Source organism: Babylonia areolata, chromosome 18 (genome assembly GCF_041734735.1).
Source record: "Babylonia areolata isolate BAREFJ2019XMU chromosome 18, ASM4173473v1, whole genome shotgun sequence".
Taxonomy (NCBI): Eukaryota; Metazoa; Mollusca; class Gastropoda; order Neogastropoda; family Buccinidae; genus Babylonia; species Babylonia areolata.
The window spans coordinates 25,738,159-25,760,740 of record NC_134893.1 but is presented as its reverse complement, the minus strand read 5'-3'; the positions used below and the strand labels follow the sequence as shown (position 1 = coordinate 25,760,740).

Below are 22,582 nucleotides of genomic sequence, written 5' to 3'. Positions count from 1 at the left end.
ATGTAATGTTTGGGAGTGTATTTGGACAGAACTGTCTTTTATTAGAAGTGAATGAAAAGGTTGACTGCAAGTGAGAATGAAAGAACTTCAAGAAAGATTGTACTGTACACACTGACAAAGAACAAACTTAGGTTACAACACAAAACAAGACAACAAAGTGGCGCATATTTATCCTGTGATCTTCTACAGGCAAAGCAAGCATGCACACCAAAACTAAGAGGTGCAAAGACATAAGACTTGGCTGCGGATGTGTTGATTGAATATTCTGTATTGTGCTTTACTGGTAAAAATCATCATATCAATCGAATTATCGGAAAATGATTGTTCTGTTTTGTAAAAGTGTTTTCTCAATGCTTCAGAACAATGCCTCCAGTAATGAGGCCTCTGATGGCAGCCGGCTGTCCGATGTTGTGAAGGGTGCTGTTGCCTCCCGCTCAGCTAATGAGGCAGAGGAAAAGGTGAAACCTAGCACTTCCACAATGGCAGCAACCACTTCAAGCAATACTCCAACTTCAGCAGCTGCGAACAAATCCACAGCCAGCACTTCCACAAGCGCAGCAAATTTGGCCCCTGGTTCAAGCTCAACAGCTGCCGTGGTGTCCCAGGGAACCATTGAAAAATCTGCCACCCCCAGTACAGCTTTCCTGACTGCTGAACCTGTCTGTGATAAATCCACAACTGTCGACTCATCTAAACACTTGGCAAAGTTAGAACTGATTTTGTCACTCTTTTAAAAATGTCTTTTTCTTATGCTTATACATGGATGCAATTCTTGTCCGTTGATGGTTCAGATCTGTGATTTAGAGTTTGAGCCATAAGAGAATTTCCATCAATCAAGTATAGTTCCATTTACAGTTTTTTAACCATGGTCGCAGAGCTCGTGCTTCAGGACAGCTTTCCTGCTTGTCCCACTGTGCAGTTCCTTGAATAATCTGGGGGGTTACAGTCATTACATTTTCCTCAAATAGATCAACCCATCCAAGATGTTGAAGCATCTGGTTGGCCTGTAGGCCTTTGCCTTTCAATGATTAAAAATGTGAAAAATTGCACCCTTGCATACATCTTTTCTGTTTGGTTTGGACTTGGTCCCCACAACTGCACTTTCAGAGCTGCAAGTGGTCTGGAATGGGGGTTATTATATGTTTAGTTAGTTTTTCTGTAAGTATTCATATTACTTACAAAAGGAGAAACAACAAAAAAACCTGTAGTGTATGAAATAAAACAGGGATTGTTAATTGGAATTATTGTTTTCTCAGCAACAATGGGTGTTAGAGAATCCAGACCAGCCAGGGTAATATCAAAAACACCTATCTGGACATCACCTTTATGAAGATGCTGCGTATCAAGAAAAGTCATTTTGACAAAACATTTCTGAATTTATGAAAAAAATCTATTTTATTATTGCAAATTTCTCAAAACTATTCAGTTTATGGCTGTTTCTTTGTACATTGTTTGGTGTATATTTGATGTACTGCACATGTGTTGACACAGACATGATTAAGGCACTGGCATGTTTGCACATAATGTTGACCCAGGAAATTAAAACAGTGTTGATTATTAACCAACCAGCCACCACAAACAAGATTAATCCTAAGGCCTTCAGATTGAAAGTGCTTTGGTCTTAACCACTTGGTTATTGTGCCCAAATGACATTTAGAAATCCCTGTCAGCTGCTTGCAAAGAATGAGCCCTAATGAAATTAGCTGTGGCGGCCTGTTGGGGAATCTTGACAGAACAAGTCTTTGAGTGAGAACAACACCTTAGTTAGATACAGTGACATAGAATGTAATAAAAGGGAAAAGATATGCAGGTTTTGAAGCTTAACTGAACCATTTTTAACACAATGAGCTTGATTGTACATCAGACTAGATTAAGATTTTTGTTTATATAGAAGATGTAAATGAATAGATTTGTTCCCACAGTATGCAGAATCAGAATTACACAGATCTTGTGACTGTTGTCTCACATTTCAGACCCAGCAAGGCATCAGGTCAGGCAGCATCCCCTGCAGCATTGAAACCAGTGAATGAAACACAGTCAGCTTCTGCTAAACCAGCGGCACGGAGCAATTCAACTCCGGTGAAACCCGCGTCTGCACCACCTTCTTCATCGGCAGTTCACTCTGTCCCTGCTTCTTGTCCTGTGAGTTCTCAAAGAAAGGCCATCTCTCTCTGTACCTGTCTCTGTCTGTCTGTCTGTGTCTGCCTGTCTTTCTCTCTTCCCCATTTTCTTTTTAACCTTTTCTTCAACCTTTTCATTCTGTTTAATTAAAATGTTGAAAATGGACATGTTGGAAGTCTGCAATTGAAATAACCAGGTAATTAAACCTAAAAGAACAAAAACGCCCTACACAGTTAATTTTTTTTTTAAACAAACAAAACAAACAAAAACAGTAATAACTACAACAAAACATCTGAATTAGTCCATTGTTTTCATTTAGATTGTCCCTTGTTTCAGTTGAATTAACTCAGAAAAAAAGAAAGAAGAAAAAAGACAACATGCACTGTGGACTTGAAGGCAGCTGACGCCTTAAAAAAAAAAAAAAAAAAGTTAACTCTTTGCTGGGTATGTACCAGACTTTAGATGTATAAACACAAGATTTGTTTTTGTGTGCAGCAGGGTGCGGCACCTGCCAAGCTGAGCTATGCCCAGATGGTAGCGCGGAAGCAGGCAGAGAATGCTGTCAAAATTAGTGTGGAAAATGGAGTGACATCTGAGGCAGCAGTACCTGTATCTGCTGCTGCAGCACCGAGCACCCAGTCAGAGCCAACTGCTGCTGTTGCCGCTTCAGTATCTGTGTCTGCCTCTCCAAAGGCTGCTAATGCCACTGCCCGCCCTTCCCCAAAGGAGCATCCACGCAGAGACTATGAGCCCAGGGAACAGCGTTTTCAGGGCAGCAGACGGACACGTGATTATCGTGAAAATCGTCAAACAAGGTTTGAGCCTCGTCGAAGTGATCGTGGTGCGAAAGTGCCAGCAACAACAAAGTGAAGAGAAGTTCCTCAGGTATTAAGAACTATGATGATTTAGGGTAATGTCTTCTGATTCTGGCTGCATGATTCAGCTGGTGATAATTTGATGGTCTAGTAACTTGCCAGACTTTCTCGCACAGTGGCAAAAATTTGTTGAAGAGGAAATGGCTGACTGTAATGTGATGTATGCAAGCATGTTAATTGTGTATTTATGTAAAGGCTTAGCACTGTGTGTTTGTGTCTCTGTGTGTGCACATGCATGTGTCTGAGAGATACTGGCTGATGGAGGCTCTATGAGTCTGGAGAGGGACACTTTGACAGTGAGAGAGTGCCATTTGCTCTACAGTTGGAAGAGTGCCAATAACTGCTCAGCAGGAAAGTGTGCATTGCATTTTTGGCTTCTGCATCAGCTGCTACATAACTTACAAATACATGTCAGCATTGTGTAGGCGATTGCCAGTCAGTGCCAGCTGCTTCACTAGGTTCTGTGGGCATTAAAAAAAAAAAGTGTGAATGATTAACCCTCTTCTGTGGATTTGGACAAGAACAAGTAATGTATATGTTGACATTGATCATTCATTTTCAGTCATCATCATTTTAGGCCCATGCAGGTGATTCTGGAGATTATGCTGGGTGTGTTGGAACAGGAAGTTTCCTGGACATGGAAACCTCTTGTGTGACATGTTTGTTCTTGCTCACTGGTTGGAGGCCTCTCAAACAGGACATCCTGCAGACATGACTAGAACACCTTCATTGATCATTTTTAGTGTTGTTGCACACACGTCTTGCCATTGTGCAAGGTGTGTTCATTTTTTACAAGTCACCGTGAAATGCAACCAAGATTCTGTGAAAATGGACAAGTTCACTTTTTCTGTTGATTAATCATATCTGGCACTGCAAAGGATTCTTTCATCATGGACAAGACAGTATTGTGTGTTGATACTCAATAAATGAGAAACTCATTGTATACTCTTGCTTTATTGATGAATGCAATAATCAGAATATCAGATGTGTCTGGGTGGAGGTTTTCCCCATATGTGCAGGGGGTTTGTGACTTTCTTCCAGTTGTGAAAGAGCAGAGACTGCATTGGTTTCACAAAATTACACAGCTATAGTCATACTTAATGCATTCATTTGGGGCATCTTAGAGATGTGACTATACTGGTTTAACCAAACCATGCAGTGATCAAGGCATTTCAGAACTTTTTTTCTTTTAATGTATATTTAAATTTTGTTGCTAAACAGGTGTATGCATGAGAGAGAGAAAAAAAAAAAGGTTTACATGTCTTGAATGGTGATGATAAAATTTTAGATATGTGAGAAGTAGCAGTTTTTGTATGTATCAGTCTGAGAGTGTTTATATATATATAAAATGTTGAATTATTGCCTTTGTTTTTTCATTTTACTTAAATGATAGTCATGTAGAGTTTTCTTCAATCCTTGGTAGTTAATAGTGGGATTAAGTTGTAATAGTTTCACAGTTTTTTACGTTTTGCTTCTTTGGCTCACATGCATAAACAAAATGAGTCTTTGTAATAACCTTGGTTTGGTTGTGACATTTTTTTTCTTTTTTTTTCTTTGGCTCACATTTGTGAACAGAATGAGTCTTGTAATAACTCTGTCAGTTGTCCACATGTGTGTGGTGATTCATTTTCTCTGAAAATATTTCAGTTGATGCCAAATTTGGCTTAAGAATAGATGGTTATTTCCACACATTCCAATTATGATAGTGCATTTTCAGAAGAGGAAAAGAAATTAGGAAGAAATTAATGTTTTCACTATCATTTTCTTTTTTCTTATTTTATTTCTTTTTCACAAAATGTTAGCACTTTATCTTACAGATTGACACATTTATATAAGTTATTTTCTAATTTTTAGCTAAAATATTGATTTATTCTGCTTAGTATGGAAGAGGGGTCAATGCATTCGTCTCCCAGCACCAAAATTATGCCATGTAATGGGACACCATTTTGAATACACTTAGGGAAACACACACACACACACACACACACACACTCTCACACACAGAGCGATATATGTATATGTACACACACACACACACACACACACACACACACACACACATATATATATATATATATATATATATAAACAGATCTCACTGATCCAAACATGAAATAAAGAAGATAATCTCCCCCTCACATTGACATGCTGTCATGTTTTACACTCGGTGTGAAAGGCTTTACTGATTATATTCACTAAGAGAATGTTTTGTTGGAAAAAGCAGCATCCTTGGTGAATGGCTGGCTGTCGATGCGCTGTGTGATGGGTTACTTAATTCCCAGTATCATTTTATTGATAATGTAACAGAACACAAATGTCTAGCTCATTAATCTGTTATCGAAAGAAGCAAAAAAACAAAACAAAACAAAAATCATAATTATTACAAGGCCAGCCAGTAAGCTCTAATACATAAATCAACACAAGTTCTTGACAAGAAATTAGGATGTAGATTGCATCAGTATTTGAAAGTGGGCTGCTGAGTTTTATCTGCACAACACTTCTATGTAGAGGCTTCATGATTTTTATGCATTATCTTTATTAACGACCATCTTGATAAACGGGTCTACTTGCCTTTTGGCCTATTGTTTGTCACCATCAAGCTTAACTTCTCACTGTGCTTGTGATATCGTTTTCCAGGCCTACAATCTTTTTTTAAAGTAAAAATTTGAAAAAAATTGAAATTGCTCATTTCACCAAACAAAAGGAAATGAATAAAGAAAATGAAAGTACTAAAATATCTTTACTACATCACTTTATCTACCATTTTGCCAGCATATTGGTTTCTGTGCAGTATGTTGAACAGGTGTTTGGGATTTTTTGTCATTAACCTTCCAAGCCAGAAAGCCATGATAAAATCAGAAAAAGATTAAAAATGTTGATGAATTTGATCCTTATGGTTGCCTGCACATTAAAATTGTCAAGTGTCAATCAGTGGTGACAGACTGGAGGAAATGCAACATCCCAGTGCATAAATTTCGGTTCGGCACTCATTTTCCAGTGGTTCGCAAAAGGGTTCGAGACTGAATTTTGTTAAATGAATTTGACACTTTTTGTCTCAAAACTACTATGTATCAGTCTTTACTTTGAAAATTAAAGTTCTCTGTCAGTTTTAATTCTGTTCAGATTATTGACTTTGTGATTCTGGAGAGTCCCATTGTTTGATCTCATGCACAGAAGTCTGGACTTATGTTTATTTTGCTGCCAATTGCCAACCAGCACTCCTTTATTTCTTTATATATTCCTTTCTTAAGAGGGTGGGATGGTGTTCCCTTTACCTTTTGTAGGAGAAGGAATCGCATGTGAGCCATGTAGGCTTTGCCTCTTTTGTTTTTTTTACATTGTGTAAAGAAACATTATAATTGGTTTGTAATAGTAGCCATGATGGAATATGATTTGCGCAGCATGTTTAAAAATAATGGAGTCATAGTGGAATATGGTTTGCACAGTGTGTGAAAAATCACATTATGTACTGAATGGGTATGTTTACAAATTTATATACTGAAGCATTTGCGCAATCAACCACATGTTTGCCCTCTTTATGTATATAATTTGTAGGCTACACTTCTTCCTTCTTACTCACTCACCACCGTTGGAATTAAAATGATTGTTTTGTGCCCTTTAGAGAATTAAAAAAAAAAAAGTTTGACTGCTGTTCTTGTATTAGTAAAGGTGTGTATGTGCTACAGAGCAATGTTCTTTGTCAAAATGATGGAAAAGAGAAGAAATATATATTTTAAAACAAAAACAACAAAAAAAAAACAAACACAAAACCCCCCCACAAAAGCTACTTTTGTAACAAATTTGTACAAAAATATTTTCATTCTCATCGCATGGTTGTGTTTGCTTCAGCAGAAGGTGGTTAGAAAAAAATACTGGACTCACAAAAATGTCTCCTTATTGTCCTGTTATATGATTAGGTGACATGTGTCAATGTGAAATGCATTCCTACTCTTGAGGATAAATTGAAATGTGGCTTTGCTGGAGAGAGTTTGCGCATAAAAGGAGGGAGTGGCAGGAAGTGCCAGCAGGCTGGTTGTAATAGATGAATATGTTTGTGCTGTTGAGCAGTTAGATTGCACATCCTCTCAATGCCGCAGTTGCCTTACACAAATTGTGGACAACTTGTGAGAGGAAAACTTGATTGAAAGGTGTCTGAGAGAGGAAAATAACTTGAAATATTCAGATTTTCAGTAAATGCGTTGTCATTGCTGGCAGTTGTACTGAATCTTTGAGTGGAAGTCAAGTGAGTTTGTGTTGTAATTATCTTGATACTATCCCCATCTTCTGGAAATTTTGTGCTGGAAATTTCCTTTTTTCTATTGCTCAGTTTTTTCTGACGTCTTCATTTTCTTTCTGCTGTCTCTTTTTTTCTGCTTTGTTGATCCATTCATTGATGTTGTCTTGAATATTATTTGTCTTTTTCTTGATAATTGGCCTTTCATGTTACTGTGTTGTATTCTCAAACTGGCCAACTGCAACGCTTTGAGTAGAATCTGCTATGGTTGAGTGCATTTTGGTATGCTGTTAAGCTTCTGTAGAAAATGTTATGGTCATATGAAAAAATCATCTTTTTTTCTTCCCATCCCCTCACCCCTGGATAGGTTTGAAGAAGGACACTTGCAGATGAACAAAGCGCGGTGACCCAGTATTGTCTTACCCAGTGAGCGTTTACATATCAAAATTCCACCCAATTATGACTGAGGTCTCATGCAGAATGTGTCAAATGAAGTCAAATCACCATTGTGAAATCGGCAGTGCTGCAACATAAGCCTGGCTTATTTTTGTTAATTTTTTCAGTCACTCAAATATTTCACTACACGAACTAGAAACACGGTTTGCTTTGTTCCTGGTGGAGCACTCATCACGCAGACCATTCTGGAAAGGTGTTTCAGTAAACGTTTCCAACAAGCAACACTGCCAGACTGTACAGCTGTGTGAGAGCAAAGACAACAGCAATAGTGAAATGTCTTGCACATGAGTTCATTGATCAAGAGCAGAACGTAGTAGGATAAATGTGCCTTTCATTATGCGCTCGTCTTTGTCTTTTGCAGAAAATATATGGGTATGGTACTCACAAATAGCATTTGCTACTGTCAGTTTATCCAAAATGCTGCAGGCATGTCTTGCTGGGGGTTGGCAGTCTGTATTCTTTTTTGCGCCAAGGACATGAGTTGCCCACTTGAATTTTTTTGTTTTGTATGCCTGATTTTATGTATTATTTTATGTGTTATGTATGATTATGGTTGTGTTCAGGTAATTTTTTAATTTATTTTTTAATTAATCCTATGGCTTAGAATTGATCAAAGGTGAATGTTAGAGGTTTGTCATTTTCTTGCCCATGCAGGCTTGACTATAGTATAAGCAACAATAGTAGTAATGATAACACTGTTTTGGCTGCTATTGCATGTGTAACTGCAATGATAGCATTTTCTTGACCCATATTTCATCAACCTTTCGGAAAACAGTTACTAAGTATTAAGAACTTTACAGTGATCCCCATTGTGAAAATATCACTTAAAGATGATGGCCATAACACATTGATGATTCATCAGCATTTTCCGTGCTACAAAATTGCCAGATAAAAAATACAAAATAATTCAGACAACAGAAAGGAGGCAATATGGCTTACTGACATCTTTTAGCAGTTGTGCTTGGGTCACAAATAGTGACTCCGATAGCAGGTTGAATACAGGATGTTCTTTTTCAGGGGTGAATTTTTTTGCTAGTTTTCTTCCATGTCGAATTATAGCTGCCTAATTAACACTTAATCACATATGCTTTAAAAATAATACAAAGTTGATTATTTATAAAGGAAGGAACTCTAGTTATGCAAGTCTCACTTAAGTTTTTGAAAATACGCAGGTGTGTGCATGTGTCTTATAAGTTTATGTAATCTGAATGGTGGAAAGTTTTTTTTTTTTTTTGTTTTTGTTTTTAAACATTCCTGTTCCTAAGTTGCACCACATATATTGTGAAATGCACTTGAAGCTGCATGGTAAGTGCTTATGATATCAATGTATTTGATTGTTGTTATTATATGCTTTGGCAGGAGAATTGGAAAGTTTTTGAGATTTTGTGTTCACACACATTGAGTGTATTTGTGTGTTTTTCTTTGGTTTTTTTAATTGAGGGCAGTGTTGAGGTTTTTCATATGTATTAACATTTTTATGTTGTTTGTGGTGTGCTATTTAGAAGGATTATCTGCGTCTCTTAGTAATCGGCCTTTAAAGTGCCAGCTGTTTTGAACAGCAGCAGCTGCCAGTCAGTTTTTTTTGTTTTTTTTTTTATTTGTTTTTTTTATAGCAGAGTAGTGGCACACCAAGCAGCTTACAACAATATTTAAAATGCACACACAGACACACACTCTAACTCTCTCTCTTTCACACACACACACACACACACACACACATACATACACACACACACATCAGAAACAGGGGACACTCTCTGCTGTGATCAATCAATAATTTTGTGCTCTTGCAAAGGGTTCAGAAAGCAGTTTTCCCTTCTGATTGATTTAGCCCCTTTTGGATGACAGGGGCACTGCCCTGAGTTGCTGCATAGATAATGACATTTAGTGATGTTCAGTGTAGATGCCTGAAGGGTTATTTCACTGTTTGTAAGGAATATCAGCATATCTTAAAAGAGAATTTATCTTGTCATTTTCCCAGTAAGTCAGGATTTTATTTTTTCTGTATAGGATTAGGAAGCTATGTTCATGTCTCTCCTTTTAATTTTTAGCAATGTATTTTTAAATTATTTTATAAGATTTCTTAATTTTGAAAAACCTTCAGGAATTTATTACAACTTTGTGTTAGTAGAAGGGGGAATGCATGGGGTTAGATATGTATTTCTCATATCAACCACTCTTCCAGGAGCTAATGGTTGGGATACTGTGTCATGAACTGTGTTTTGTGGGGTTTGTTGTAGTGTTTTTTGTAAATGTGACAGTTTTGGCTTCCACTGACCTCATCCATCCTCTTGGATGATCACCAGCACTTGGGCAAAACAGAACAGGAAAGAAAAGGGTGAGCATGATCACCAGGATTCAGACTTCTCTCTTATCTGGCCTTGGACAGGTCCTTAGCACAAGACTGATTAGGTCTTCTGTGTGACCTCAGAGAGAGAGAGGAGCATTTGCAGATTCAGTCTTTGCCAACTTTAGCATGGCAGGAACACCGAGTCTATCCTTCGGTTGAACTCTAGTTTACCCTGTGCCTGGGTCCAGTCAGTGCCAGTCCTTGTGCTTGGTGGTTGAGACTGGATGGAGTGGTGGAAATGGTTGCATGTGCAAGGGTTGCAGCTGGCTAGATCTCACCTGGGTTTGGAGAGGCTTGGTTTATTTGACTGTGGGTCCCAAAAGGAGGTATGATCTGTTCCCTGAAGTGTGTGCCAGCTTGAGTCCTATTGAGTCATCACTTAGACCCACTGGTGATTGTAAGGCCCCTACACATGCTGGTGAACAGTGCTTCATGAAACCCATGTATGGGTGAAGAGTGTTTCATGACCTCCAAGGTTTGGATTTTTCTCCTTCTGTGGCCCAGGATGGGTCCACTGCACAAACATGTGTTACTTATAGCCCAGCCTAAACTCATTTTGCTTTTAGCCCAGCTGACCACAAAGGGGCCATTTTAGGGCTGTCAAATGTTTTTGCTGTGCAACCTTCTCAGTCGGGAGAGGGATGCTATGTGATTGGCCTTAAGCCACAAGGCAGGCGTACCAGGTCAAAGCCTGGATATCCAGTGAGTTGATGAGGCCTATTCCCTACCCTCAGGCTGGAGTGGATTAATGGAAGTAAGATTGGAGCAGGTTTCGGGGAAGATAACTTTGAAGACTGATATTTTGTGACTCGACATGCAAAAACCCGGTTAGTTAAAGTTGCAGCCAGCTATTCTTAGCTGTGCACAAAAATATCAGGGTCAAAATAATGAAAATCAAGATTAATACAAATTTCACATTAATTTGAAGTGTTATCTTTGTTGTTGGTGAGTATTTTAGCATAAAACTGCCTGAAACTGTAGTATTTTTAATGTTTTTCAGGTGCATGTGCTGTTGGTACTGCTGCACATATTCAATGATTTGTCACTGAAGTTGCAATGTTCAGTGTATTTTGACTCAGGCTTTTCTGAAATAACATCAGCCGATGATTTGGCAATACACTTAGTGTATGACAACAATAAGTAAACATAATTTTGATCTGTGTTGTAAAGCCAAAATTCAAAAGATCAGCATTACGGGAATTTTTTTTCTAACTTTTTGAAAGTACATAAATGTCAAAAATTATTAATTTCGACTTTAGCCGGGTTTTTGCATGCTGCATGTCACATTTGCTAAACCACAGATGCATACTGCAATTTGCATGCTGTATGTCACATTTGCTAAACCACAGATGCATACTGCAAGTTTTTTTTTTACTTTGTTCATGGGCTGTGACTTACATGTTCACTTACAAGTATACATGAGTGGGTCTTTATGTGTATGACCGTTTTTACCCCCAACATGCAGTCTTTGGGGGGTAATACTGCAACAATCAACACAGTTACTATCTTGGGAACAGCAAGGGAAAACAGTTGCTGTCTTGGGAACAGCATGGGAAGGTTGTGGTGCTGTTAACAGTCTTATATTATACCATGTGGCAGTGGTGATTCCACTGATTTTAAATTTTTATAGCTTTTGTTTTTTGAAATGTGTGTTGGTTTTTTTCTTCTTTCTTTTTTTCTTTTTTAAGGATGTGTCTTTGATTTTAGGTATGAATGTGTTTTTCACCTTATTCGTTTGGAACATTTTCGTTTGTTTTAATTTTTCAGTTTTTAGATTCTGTGTGTATCATGTTCATATCTCATTTTGGTTAAGACTGTCATATGGGTAATAATGTTCCACATGTGTTTGAGAGTATGATTGCCTTGTTGAAATAGATTTTTGTTTTTTTTTAATGGAAGAAATGGATGCATCAAGTGTGTTAAAAAGAAAAGAAAGATAATAGATAACAATAATGATAATAAAGTAACATATTTTATTTCTCAGGATACTTTGGAAACAAAGAAGGGAGTTTCTTTCATGCTACAAAGAATATTTTGTTGTTTGCCATTTTGGTCTTGATGGAATTGGTTAGAACCAGCTCAGACAGAACCGACTGGCAAGACAGAGCACTCAGTGTCAAGGATTGTGAATTATCTGTGTCCCTGTTTGAAAACTGGGGCAAGGGGATTCTGTTATTTTTCTTATCATTTGGGGATTTGGACTTTCTGAATCAAGTAATGATTTGCAAAACTGTTGGCATTTGATTAGTTTATTAATTTTGAGGCATGCAAGATTTTAAATTTTAAAAACAGATAATTATTAATTTAGAAACAGTTTAGATTTGACATGTGCTTGCCACATTGAATACAGCTAACTAGTTCCACAGTTTTAGATATTAGTTGCTGAAAATTTCTGTGTGTTTGTGCTTGTGTGTTATTTTCTTTTCTTTTTCTCTCTCGCCTACCTCCACCCACATTTTCATTGTAAACAAGCAAAACGTTTGGGTAAGTAGGATGCTTAAAGTAAGTATGTTTTGATCAATGTTCATTTGGCTGTTGTTAGATTAGAAATGAGAAAGCATAGGAATGGTGGTTTATTTCTTGAATGATGTAGATTCCTTGTTTTAAGATATTCAGTTTAGTATACTTTCGTGTTGTTTGTTTTGTATAATTTTCCTAAGTTTGTGTCATTTTTTCAAGTACTGATGAAGTATGTTCTGTATTCCATCTGTGTCAGTCTTTGCACTCTTTTACATCATTTCCATGCTGTGTGAATCATTATGTTATGCAGAAAATTTTGCTGTACAGTATTGATCTTAAGTGCATGGTGAATTCATGACTTCGGTATTTTCAGGTTGACGTATGTTTTCCAACAACTTATCAGTCAAAATAACAACAACAACAAACAAAAAACAAACCCAAAATAAGAAAGAGAAAAACACCCTCATGTGTTTAAGGTATTTAAGGTGAACATAACAGGGCATTTCTTGTGTTTGACATGACTTGCATTAAATAGTTTTTAATTGATATTTGGGATTGTGTGTGTAGGCAATGATGGCGATTTGAATTGTTCCTCTGGTATTTGTATTGTCATCATTTGTTAGCTGTCTGTTACTCTGGTGCCTGACCATTTGCTGGACTTCTCTTTGTTACACTTTATAAGTATGCAACTGTGTGTTGTGGTCTCTTCATTTTAACTATTGTCATTGATGTTGCCCAGTGTTTCGATTCCTCTATGCATTGCCTGATGACTTGGTGTCCCTCCAGAAAAACATTGGGACAGTTGTATTGTCTGGTATGCGAAGGGATTTTCCGTCCAAGAAGATTGAAACCCGTTCAGGAATTGCTTTTCAAATCAGTAAGAATAAGTGAATAAATGTATGAATCAAATAGATACATAGGGGGAATCTGCATGTGCATTTTACCAGTCTATTGTAGAAATTTCCCAGTAATCATAAAATGTAAAGGAACAAGTACAGCCAAGTTTATGTTAAGAAAAATTAAAAACAAAAACAAAAACCAACAACAAAAAACAATATAGTTTCAAACATTTTGTTTATTGCCTTAGCTTATAAAATAGAAACATTATGATCAAAGTGTAGTGCCAAGTAACATGAGGCAAGACTGCTCACTCATATAAACACATAACATACAAAACCACCACAGAATTAAATGGTAAAACAACAAAAACAACAAAAAAACCCTAAAAAACAGGAATGAAATAGATTGTTAGATGGACGCCTGCTCTACTACAAGATTCATCGTATGCGAAAAACAAAAGAAAGATGAAAAAAAGTGTGACTGCTCTTGTGTTGATTCAGTGATCATGGAAGACATCAAAGTAGAATCTCTTAGTGTGAGTGAAAACATTTCACTTTATTGTTAATTGTGTATTAGAGATAGAGTTGTGGATGACAAAATTAGTCAGCCCCGGATAGTGGATTTTGATAAGAATGCTTCCCCCCCCCCACCACCCCCTGATCACATGGTGCAGACAGCATTTGTTTACCTAAGTTATTATCATCATTAAACTTCTGAGTTATCAGCCGGCTATGGAGGTGCTGATGAATAAGGAATTCAAACAGTGAAACAAGTCAATGTTGTATCACTTGGATAACACTTCTTCTTTCTCGTACTTGAAAAATAAACACTGTTTATGCAAACACTACTGGTATGAAGTGAACCAGCTTAAGTATTGCCCCTGTATTTGGTGGAAACTGAAGGAACTAAAGATATCAAGGATGACTTATTTATGCCACAAAAGCAAAAAAAATGAAGCAGCATTGTACCTGCAGGTACTCAGAACATACATGTTGCATCATACTCCCGAAGTTTGGGTATTGCATCTTGAGATTATGCAACATTGTATTTACCCTGTGGAAACTTTGGGAACAGACTGAAGAGTGCAGAAAGGGCCTTAGGAAATTGATGTTCTCAACTGAGGGAAATGGTAAGACCGGTTTTGTTTGGTGGTATTGGGAGGGGAGGGGTTGATGTATTGTTAATTTCCAAAGCATGATACGTGCTTCAGTCTTGTGTTTGAATATGTGATTCCTTGAAAAAAGTATGTTGCATCCCTTTGTTGTATTTCTTTCGTTTTTAATTTCCCACTTCCCTTACTTACACCAGAAAAAAGTAAGCTTGTTTTGGTTTGTGTGTTTTTCTTGGGAAGGGGGTGGAATGAGGAGGGCGGTTCCTAGAACATTTTTCATTTGATCATAATATTCATGTTTGTAGCAGTAGATGATATGCATATGGATCAGATGATCAAAGACAGATGTTCTTGCCTTTGTGTCATTTGCGTTGACAGTGTCTTAATTGCAGTACTTATGAGACGCCGTGCTCAGGACAAGGAAGACACAGTTGCTCTATTGATTTTCATGCAGATTACTATTGTTGAACTGTTTCCTTTTTGGTCTTGAAATATGTTTGATCTACTGCCATTTTCATGAATAAATGAACCGGATGTGCTACAGTTTAGGCGTGAAGAGTGTGTTCACAAACTTAATAAAGAGCATGATATAAATAGAGAAAGAGTGTACATGTGTGTGTGCGCAAGAGAGAGAGAAAGGAGTGGAGCTGTTGATACAACTGTCTCGTGAAGTACTGTTGTAAACATGTGTACATTCATCACTTATGTTCATGTACAGAATGAAAAACAGATTGCACATTGGTATGTTGATATGTATGTATATATCTTACAGTGACGTGTAGCCGCCGGCATGAAAGAGGTGGTGTACATTTTCGGTTGAGTATGATCTCTGGCCTTTTTCAGATTGAGGGGACAAGAACCTTTAACTTTTGTTTTTTGTCGAAAAAGAGTTGCCTTCCCTAGGCAGAGCTAATGAGTCTTTTAAAAAATCTTTTTTGGTTTTTTTTTTGGTTTGTTTTCTGTTTTTGTATTTGAACGATCTCTTTACCAGCAAATTGCCAATGCCCTGTTATATATCAGCTGCTTTGCTGCTTCACTTGTATTGTGTAGCTGATTATAGTTTATTTACTAACTTCTTTTTTGTGCTTCTTACGTAATGGTGTTTAAATGCCAAGAAGTGATGGGTAGTAAGGGTTTTAAGTAGTTTCTCAAAGTACTATGTGCGGTTATCATAATTTGTAATGCACACACTGTGACAGCAGTAACAGAAATGTTTACCATATCGTTTATGGTCTATTTTTGATATGGCCTGACCATTTTCCTTGCCCAGTAAATTTGTTCCAGAAAGTATAATAGTCACACATGTTAAGTTATTTAATCCACAAATACCAGTTAGCTGTCTTTGTAGCTTTAATTTCTGTCAGCTTATATACATCATTTAGAGTTTAAAGTTAAAATATTTGCTTGACTAATTTTTAATGTAAAACATATCAGTGGAGTGAAACTTTCATTTGTTCCATCAAGGTCAGATCAGATTTAATTTGCTTATTTCCCATCAAGAATATTCTTTGTACCATAGAATTCCCACTGCACAAATCTGTGTCAGAAGTTAATCAAATCACCTATGAATACAACTGACACAGATAACTGGCAGTTTGTTTTCTTTTTTTGAGAGGAACCAAACACATGCTGATAGTCACGAATCCATATTTCTTCGCCACCAAGTCAGTCACACCCAGATACAGAGAACCAGTTACAGATTGACAGTATGATCAATAAATAGCCTTGTTGCTATGTCAATAATGAAGATACTGATGTCATCAACATAAGGGAAATTACTCTGGAAGGCTTAAAACTAACACAATAGATCTACAGTGGTTCATCTCCGGACCATTTGGCTGATTGTTCCAGATATTGATTTTTTACTTGAAACATCACTGTGTACTTTTTTTTCCCCCAGGCAGTGAAGGGATTAAATGTTTGGTTAAATTATTGACCAGCTGTGCATGAGAGGAATTTTGATGTCCTGTCACACATACAGGTGATTGTAGACATGTTGTTAAAGTATTAATTTTCACATTTGAATGATATCATTTAAAAGACAGGAGAGGAGGGGGTGGGGACTGAATGATGAGTTGGAGAAACAGGGTAAATGGAGGGTGGAAACAGCGATGAAGATAATAATACATGATTAAAATAATACGACCCTTGAAAATACTAACAATGAAAACCAAAGTGAATACTGATTTTGTTTTTAGTCCACTTGTTGAACAGCAGGTAAATGAGTTTTCAAATGAGGGGGCTGTTTTCTGGCTGCACAATATTGGTCTGCTTTGGACCTTGTCTAGCTTTGTGTTGGGGGTTAGTAACTACTAAATCAGTGACTGTCACTACCAATAAGTTACCTCTTTGTCTGTCCCACCTTTTCTCCATTTACTTCCTACCCAGTTTGTTTTTTGTTGTCATGTACATTACATTTCCAACCCAACATATTATTTGTTTCAAAAAAAGTGGTGGTTTTTGATACTTGTTGGTCCTAACTGTCCCTTGTTGCTGTTGTATATTTGATGTAACTGTGGTCTTCTGATTCAGCCCTGTTGTTGGCAAGGCTATAATTTACAATGATAATAATAACTAGTCTTGTTGAAGAACCTGCAGCCCCATCACACATTACCCAGCAAAGGCAGCCAAATTGTGAGTCAGTTCGCTAATATAGTATAACTAATACCAGTGCCAGAGTTTCTTGTCAGAGAATCTACAGACTTACTATATATGAATCATCTAAGGACAGCAGAAATCTCCCAGCCTATTATGTAAGCATCACTTATAACAGATAAGATTTGTTCTTTCTACTGACAGTACACGGAATGACCTGTGTTATGTTATAATTTGGATCACAGCACACAACACCGCCAACCAAAACAAACGAACAAACAAAGCTGTGGATACCTGTGGTACCTGATACAACTATACTACCGAGTACTCTTAAGAACTGATGGACCACATTTCAGTTGTTATTTGCCGGTCTCCAGGCTGCTGTGGTTCCTGTGTTTGATCTGTAGTTTTTCACTGTCCTGTAGGATGTGAATGACAGTGGGCCGGAGGCTAGCGAATAACAATTCAAAAGTGGTCGTTCAACACTTTGACAAGAGTATGATGTCAGAACTGATCATATCACTGAATAGCAATGGTAGATAATGGCATCTGCTGTACATCAGTAGTTTTGCTTTATTAGATTAATTTTGCTTAATACCTTTTTTTTTTTCCTGTGCAAGTGGAAAGGTGATAATGCGTTGCCGACTTAAAATTTTGTGAATTTTGCAGCAAAATCAATCATTTGTGAGTCAATATTTTTATGTTTTATCCATGCATATTAGGATGATAATATGTATTTGTAGCTGAGGAGTTAGTGAAGATCATTATTTATTATGAAACCCGTAAACCCCAGTCTTTTTCTAATTTAATGTTGATAACCATTATTTTTCACATGGATTATTTTTTTTGTTTGCCTCGTGAAAAATTAGGTGAAAACATTTCTAACAAATAACTATCAACAAAAGACAGAAACTTTAATGTCTGAATTGCTTTACAGAATGTGTTAAATAAACAATAATGGATTTAGCTTTGTAAGGAGTGTTGCATTTACCTTGTTTTATCAGAATGCTCTTTATCACATATCTAAATTAGTCTTGATTTGTTCTGCTTCCCTCTTTGTTGACTGTTTCATTTGTTTCTTTTTATAGGTTTTTATTTGTATTTAATTTTCTGTTTTGATCAGATATTTACTTACACCCCAGCTTCTTACAGTAATGGACTAAAAATGGAGTATGTAAGAGGGAGTTCTGATTTATAGAATGGGGAATGGTGGCACAGTTATTGGAAGAAGCCTCAAGCCCATCTTTTTTCACCAATATCTCCCCCCCTCCTTCTCTATGTGTGCAATGTGTATGTCAACACTGCCATCACCACTTGAAGAAAACAACTATGACAAAGGCAAAAGTGGGAAGGAAATTGTCTAAACAGATGCACCACAGATCATGTCTTGTTCGCTGCTTTGTTCAGCAATGAAAAGGAGATTCTTCCCCTCTTTCAACAAAAACTGGCATTATCCCATTTTATTGGTCTCTCAAGTCTTGACTTGGTTTTTTGAATGTGCCTGCCCTGATAGTATCCATGACAGAACCAAGTGATGAAATAACTAATTTCCTGGAAACTTCAGGAAAAGGATGTTACAGTATTCACCTGATGGATAGAGAACAAACAGATTGGAACACAAAGAGAGATGAAGAAGTATGTTTCGACCCAAGAGTCTTCCCCCAAGGCAAAACAATAAATCATAGTAAGATGAAGAAACAAAGACAAACATGAGCATGTGTTGAACGACATCTTTTGTTTATGGCATCTTTGGTATTCAAGGCACCATTCAACACATGTTAGCTTAGTCTTTGTATCTCTGTCTTTGCTTGGATCACCACTTATTTATATAATTTGTTTTGCTTGTGGAAGTTGAAAGATCCTAGGGTTGAAATGTGCCACTTTTTCTTGTTTTCTGTTGTATCCTATGTCTGTTTCCATTCCATGAGGTGAGTACTGTAATATCCTATTTGAAGTTCTTTCACTCTAGCCTGCAGCTGGTTTTTTCATACTTAATTTCCCTGTTGTCACAACTGGGTGGGGAAAACGCCTTTGATCACACAGCACTTTCAAGAGCTGTAATTGTGCAGCAGGGTGCTTCTGGTTTTTGTTTTGTTTTGCTCTAGATAGGGAACAGAAATAAATGCAGGAAGGTGATCAGAATAGAGCCGAAAAAGTCAGTTCACTAGAAAGATTTTAACACATTTTCACGACCATGGAACTGTGCAAAACTGGTCCAGTGCATTCATACTGCAGCTTAATGCCTTCAATAAAATGAACCAAATGTGTAATGCAGTATGGTGTCTATTGCTACTGTTACAGCTGACCAGAAAAATGTTTCTTACGTCTCATATCAGTGAATAGGGCTTGTTTTTTTTTCTTTTGTAGGTAAAAGAGTAGACCCTTTGAAGAATCAGGTACCAGTTGTACATTTTACTTACTTACATTGTGATATTTGGGTTTTAGATAGGATTATTGATGATCTTTCAGTTTTGAAAGGTGCACACAGTATGAGACTGTATTAGTGTTGCATCCAGCCATTCAGCAAGATTTTTTTTTTTTTTTTTTTTTTTAAAGTTACATGTCAGAAAATCTCAACATTAATTTTTCATTAAAAAAAAAAAAGAGAGTACCATATTTAAAGCTAAGGACAATCAGAGAAGTTGCGAGTTGCGCATCTAGTCTATTCTGTCAAGTGCCAAACTGTATGTTGGTGACTACATTTAAACATATTGTAAACCACATAGAGCTTGGTCTCTGACTGATGATAGGAACTTTATAAGTATCCACATCAATCAATTAATAGTTTAAAACCATCTGAGCTGATCTGAAGTAAGCATTTTTTCCCATCATGGAACTATGAACTCCATAACGCAGCACAAGCCAGGAAGAGAATTCATGGGTAAACTAGTCATGGTAATTGTTAGGGGCTGACAGCAATATTTTTTATATGTGCATGGCTTTTGAATAACCAAGTGTGACCTTAAGTTTTGCATATTAATGTTGCATATTATGATAATGACCTGATCATGATTTTCTGTGCTCCTTCAACATTATGCATCCAAAAACTTAAGCATGCTTTATACTTCAGGTGATGCTATTGCTCAAAGTATTTGTCTTTGGGGACAAGTGTGTATGTCTTAAGATTAAGTGTGTATGAACAATGAAGAACACCATAAAACATTCAAAAAAAGGGCGTTTTTCCATACTGCCATCAGCCCAGTTGTCAATGTTGCATATCACGCACATTTGTCCAACAGCATACTCACTACCAACATTCCCAAAGTATGTCTGTGAAGGTTGAAGGCGTTCCCACTCTGTGTATAAGGATGGTACCCACACCAATCATTTATCAATCATTTTTCTTTCAAAGGAAATTACATTTTCAACTATCATTTGTTGCTTGAAAACAAGACCGGCTTTATTCTGATTCAATGTTGAGTCTTAGGCATTGAGATCAGAAACATGGAAATTGTTGGTGAAACGCAATTGTCAGCTTATGCCTGTTTGATAAGGCCTGACAAAGCGCGTTGGGTTACGCTGCTGGTCAGGCATCTGCTTGGCAGATGTGGTATAGGGTATATGGATTTGTCTGAACACAGTGACACCTCCTTGAGCCACTGAAACTGATAAGAAATCCATTTACACCAAGACAAAAAAAAAAGGGGGGGGGGGGGGGGGGAGAAAAAAAACCCTGTAAACATTCACCTAAGTGGTGTTTATCTACCACATATTTCAGGTTGAAATGTGAAAGCAACAAGTAACATGCAAATAGAATTATCTTTTACTGTTATCCATTAAAAACCATGTTCGAATGAAGCAATGATTGAAATACACTGATTCAAACTGGAGAAGAGATCTGACAGCAGTCAGTGGAGGATATAATTACATTGCAGTTACAAATAGGTTTCCATAGGGATTTTCTCTTGATTAGGACTGTTCACACAGAATGTAGCCATTACAGTGATGGTATTTTTGGTGATGACTGGACAGAAAGTTAACTGTATCAGCCAAACAGCAGTCAGAAATAATGTTATGATAATGATTTTTTTGTGTGTGTTTTTTTTTCTATTGACCAGGACTGCAGTATCTGAATTGTTATTACAATGTTGTTGTTGTTTTGTTTTTCTATAAACTAACACAACTGAGTCCATATTTGTGTTTTGCTCTCCATACTAGGGTGAAGAGGAAGGGACAAGATGTACAGTTCATATATGTATAATTTTTGTTGGCTGCTTGAGGTAATGGAATTTGTTACTTGCATTCTGTTACATCATGGTTTTATTATTCAAACAAAACAGATTTAAAATCAGTTTGTAACTGACAAACTTAGTGGGTTTTTTGTATGCTTTGGTGAACAGGTTTGCAGAGGGTATTTTTCTTGTCTCTTTCATTCCCATTCATTTTGTTTGAACATTGTTGCCTTATGTATAGAATCAATGCTTGGTAATCAGTTTGATAGGGTGAATTTGTGATTTGAAGTTTCTCTTTTTTCTTCCCTTTAAAAAACAACAACAAAAAACGAAACTGCATGAACATGTGTAAAATGTGTTCCGAGTTAAATGAGTGTTTCTATCTCTTATTTGTGTGTGTGTGTGTGTGTGTGTGGATGCACACTGAGATGATGCTTAACAGGCACTGGCATGACGTTATTACATTTAGTTTATTTCTTTGCTCTTGTTATAGACAGTAAAGTGTACAGAATGTTTTATGTTGACAGTTTGTGTGCTTGTGGCAGTATTGCTTCAGAAATGACAGTACTGTTTCATAAAGTGAGGCCAGCTTGTCATTTCCCAGGGAACTGCCATCCATTGTACTTAAGAAAATAAAAGAGTGGATTACAACTGGACTGTAATTCTCTTGTTTCACTGGTTATATGATCACAGCTACAGAAAACAGAGGAGTTGAAATCAAGTAAACCTGACATAATATCATCTAATGTATGGTTGTGTAAGCTATACAGAGCATATTTCCACTGTTCCTGGAGAGTGATCATTTTGAAAGACTGCGGAGCATGAGCATGTCAGTCTGCACATAGGATTGATGAAGTTTTAATTTGGATGTAGTCTTCTTGGTGGTTGTTTTTTTATCTCTTTTTCTTTTCTGATTGTGCAGTGCCTTTCACTTCTTTTGGTGAAGGACAGTAACCATGTTGTTATAGAAAGAAGAAAACACTCATTTCTGTCATGAAAATGGTTATGATTCAAGCAAGAAGATTCAGTGAAAGAGGAGAAACTGGGAGAAGGAATGGCAGAGTATCAGCACAATATCAATTCGCCTGATAATGACAACAGCTTCAGTTCTTTGGGAACTTCAAAACAAAACAAAAAAAAAAAGAAAAAAAAAAGTAAAGTGATGACTACTCATATGTGTTTACATTAACCAGTTCAATGCCATAGAATTTTTGATTATTTTTTAAAGTACTGCCCTCTTCTTGCCAGGGAATTTGGAGGATTCAGAGTAATAAATGAATGAATAAGAATCATAGCACAAAAACTTTTAGAGGTACTGGAAGGAAAGGAAAATGAATAAGGATTCTTAATCTAGGCTTGTTTCATAAA

General features: G+C 36.9%; 2 protein-coding genes across 4 annotated transcripts in view; one reads left to right on the top strand and one right to left on the bottom strand.

Annotated features, from left to right (window-relative positions):
* The window catches only part of LOC143292601 (uncharacterized), a 57,399-nt gene extending 35,523 nt beyond the window's left edge, over nucleotides 1-21,876 (top strand). For 2 of the 3 annotated variants that reach the window (XM_076603053.1, XM_076603051.1), the window contains exons 15-17: nucleotides 360-706; nucleotides 1,974-2,142; nucleotides 2,617-21,876. In XM_076603053.1, coding sequence (XP_076459168.1) covers nucleotides 360-706; nucleotides 1,974-2,142; nucleotides 2,617-2,991 — 891 coding nt within the window. In that variant the 3' untranslated portion in view covers nucleotides 2,992-21,876. The remainder of the gene's footprint in view (nucleotides 1-359; nucleotides 707-1,973; nucleotides 2,143-2,616) is intronic. The other variant, XM_076603052.1, reaches the window with a different exon arrangement.
* The window catches only part of LOC143292602 (uncharacterized), a 204,591-nt gene that overhangs the window by 85,887 nt on the left and 96,122 nt on the right, over nucleotides 1-22,582 (bottom strand). The window lies entirely within an intron of this gene.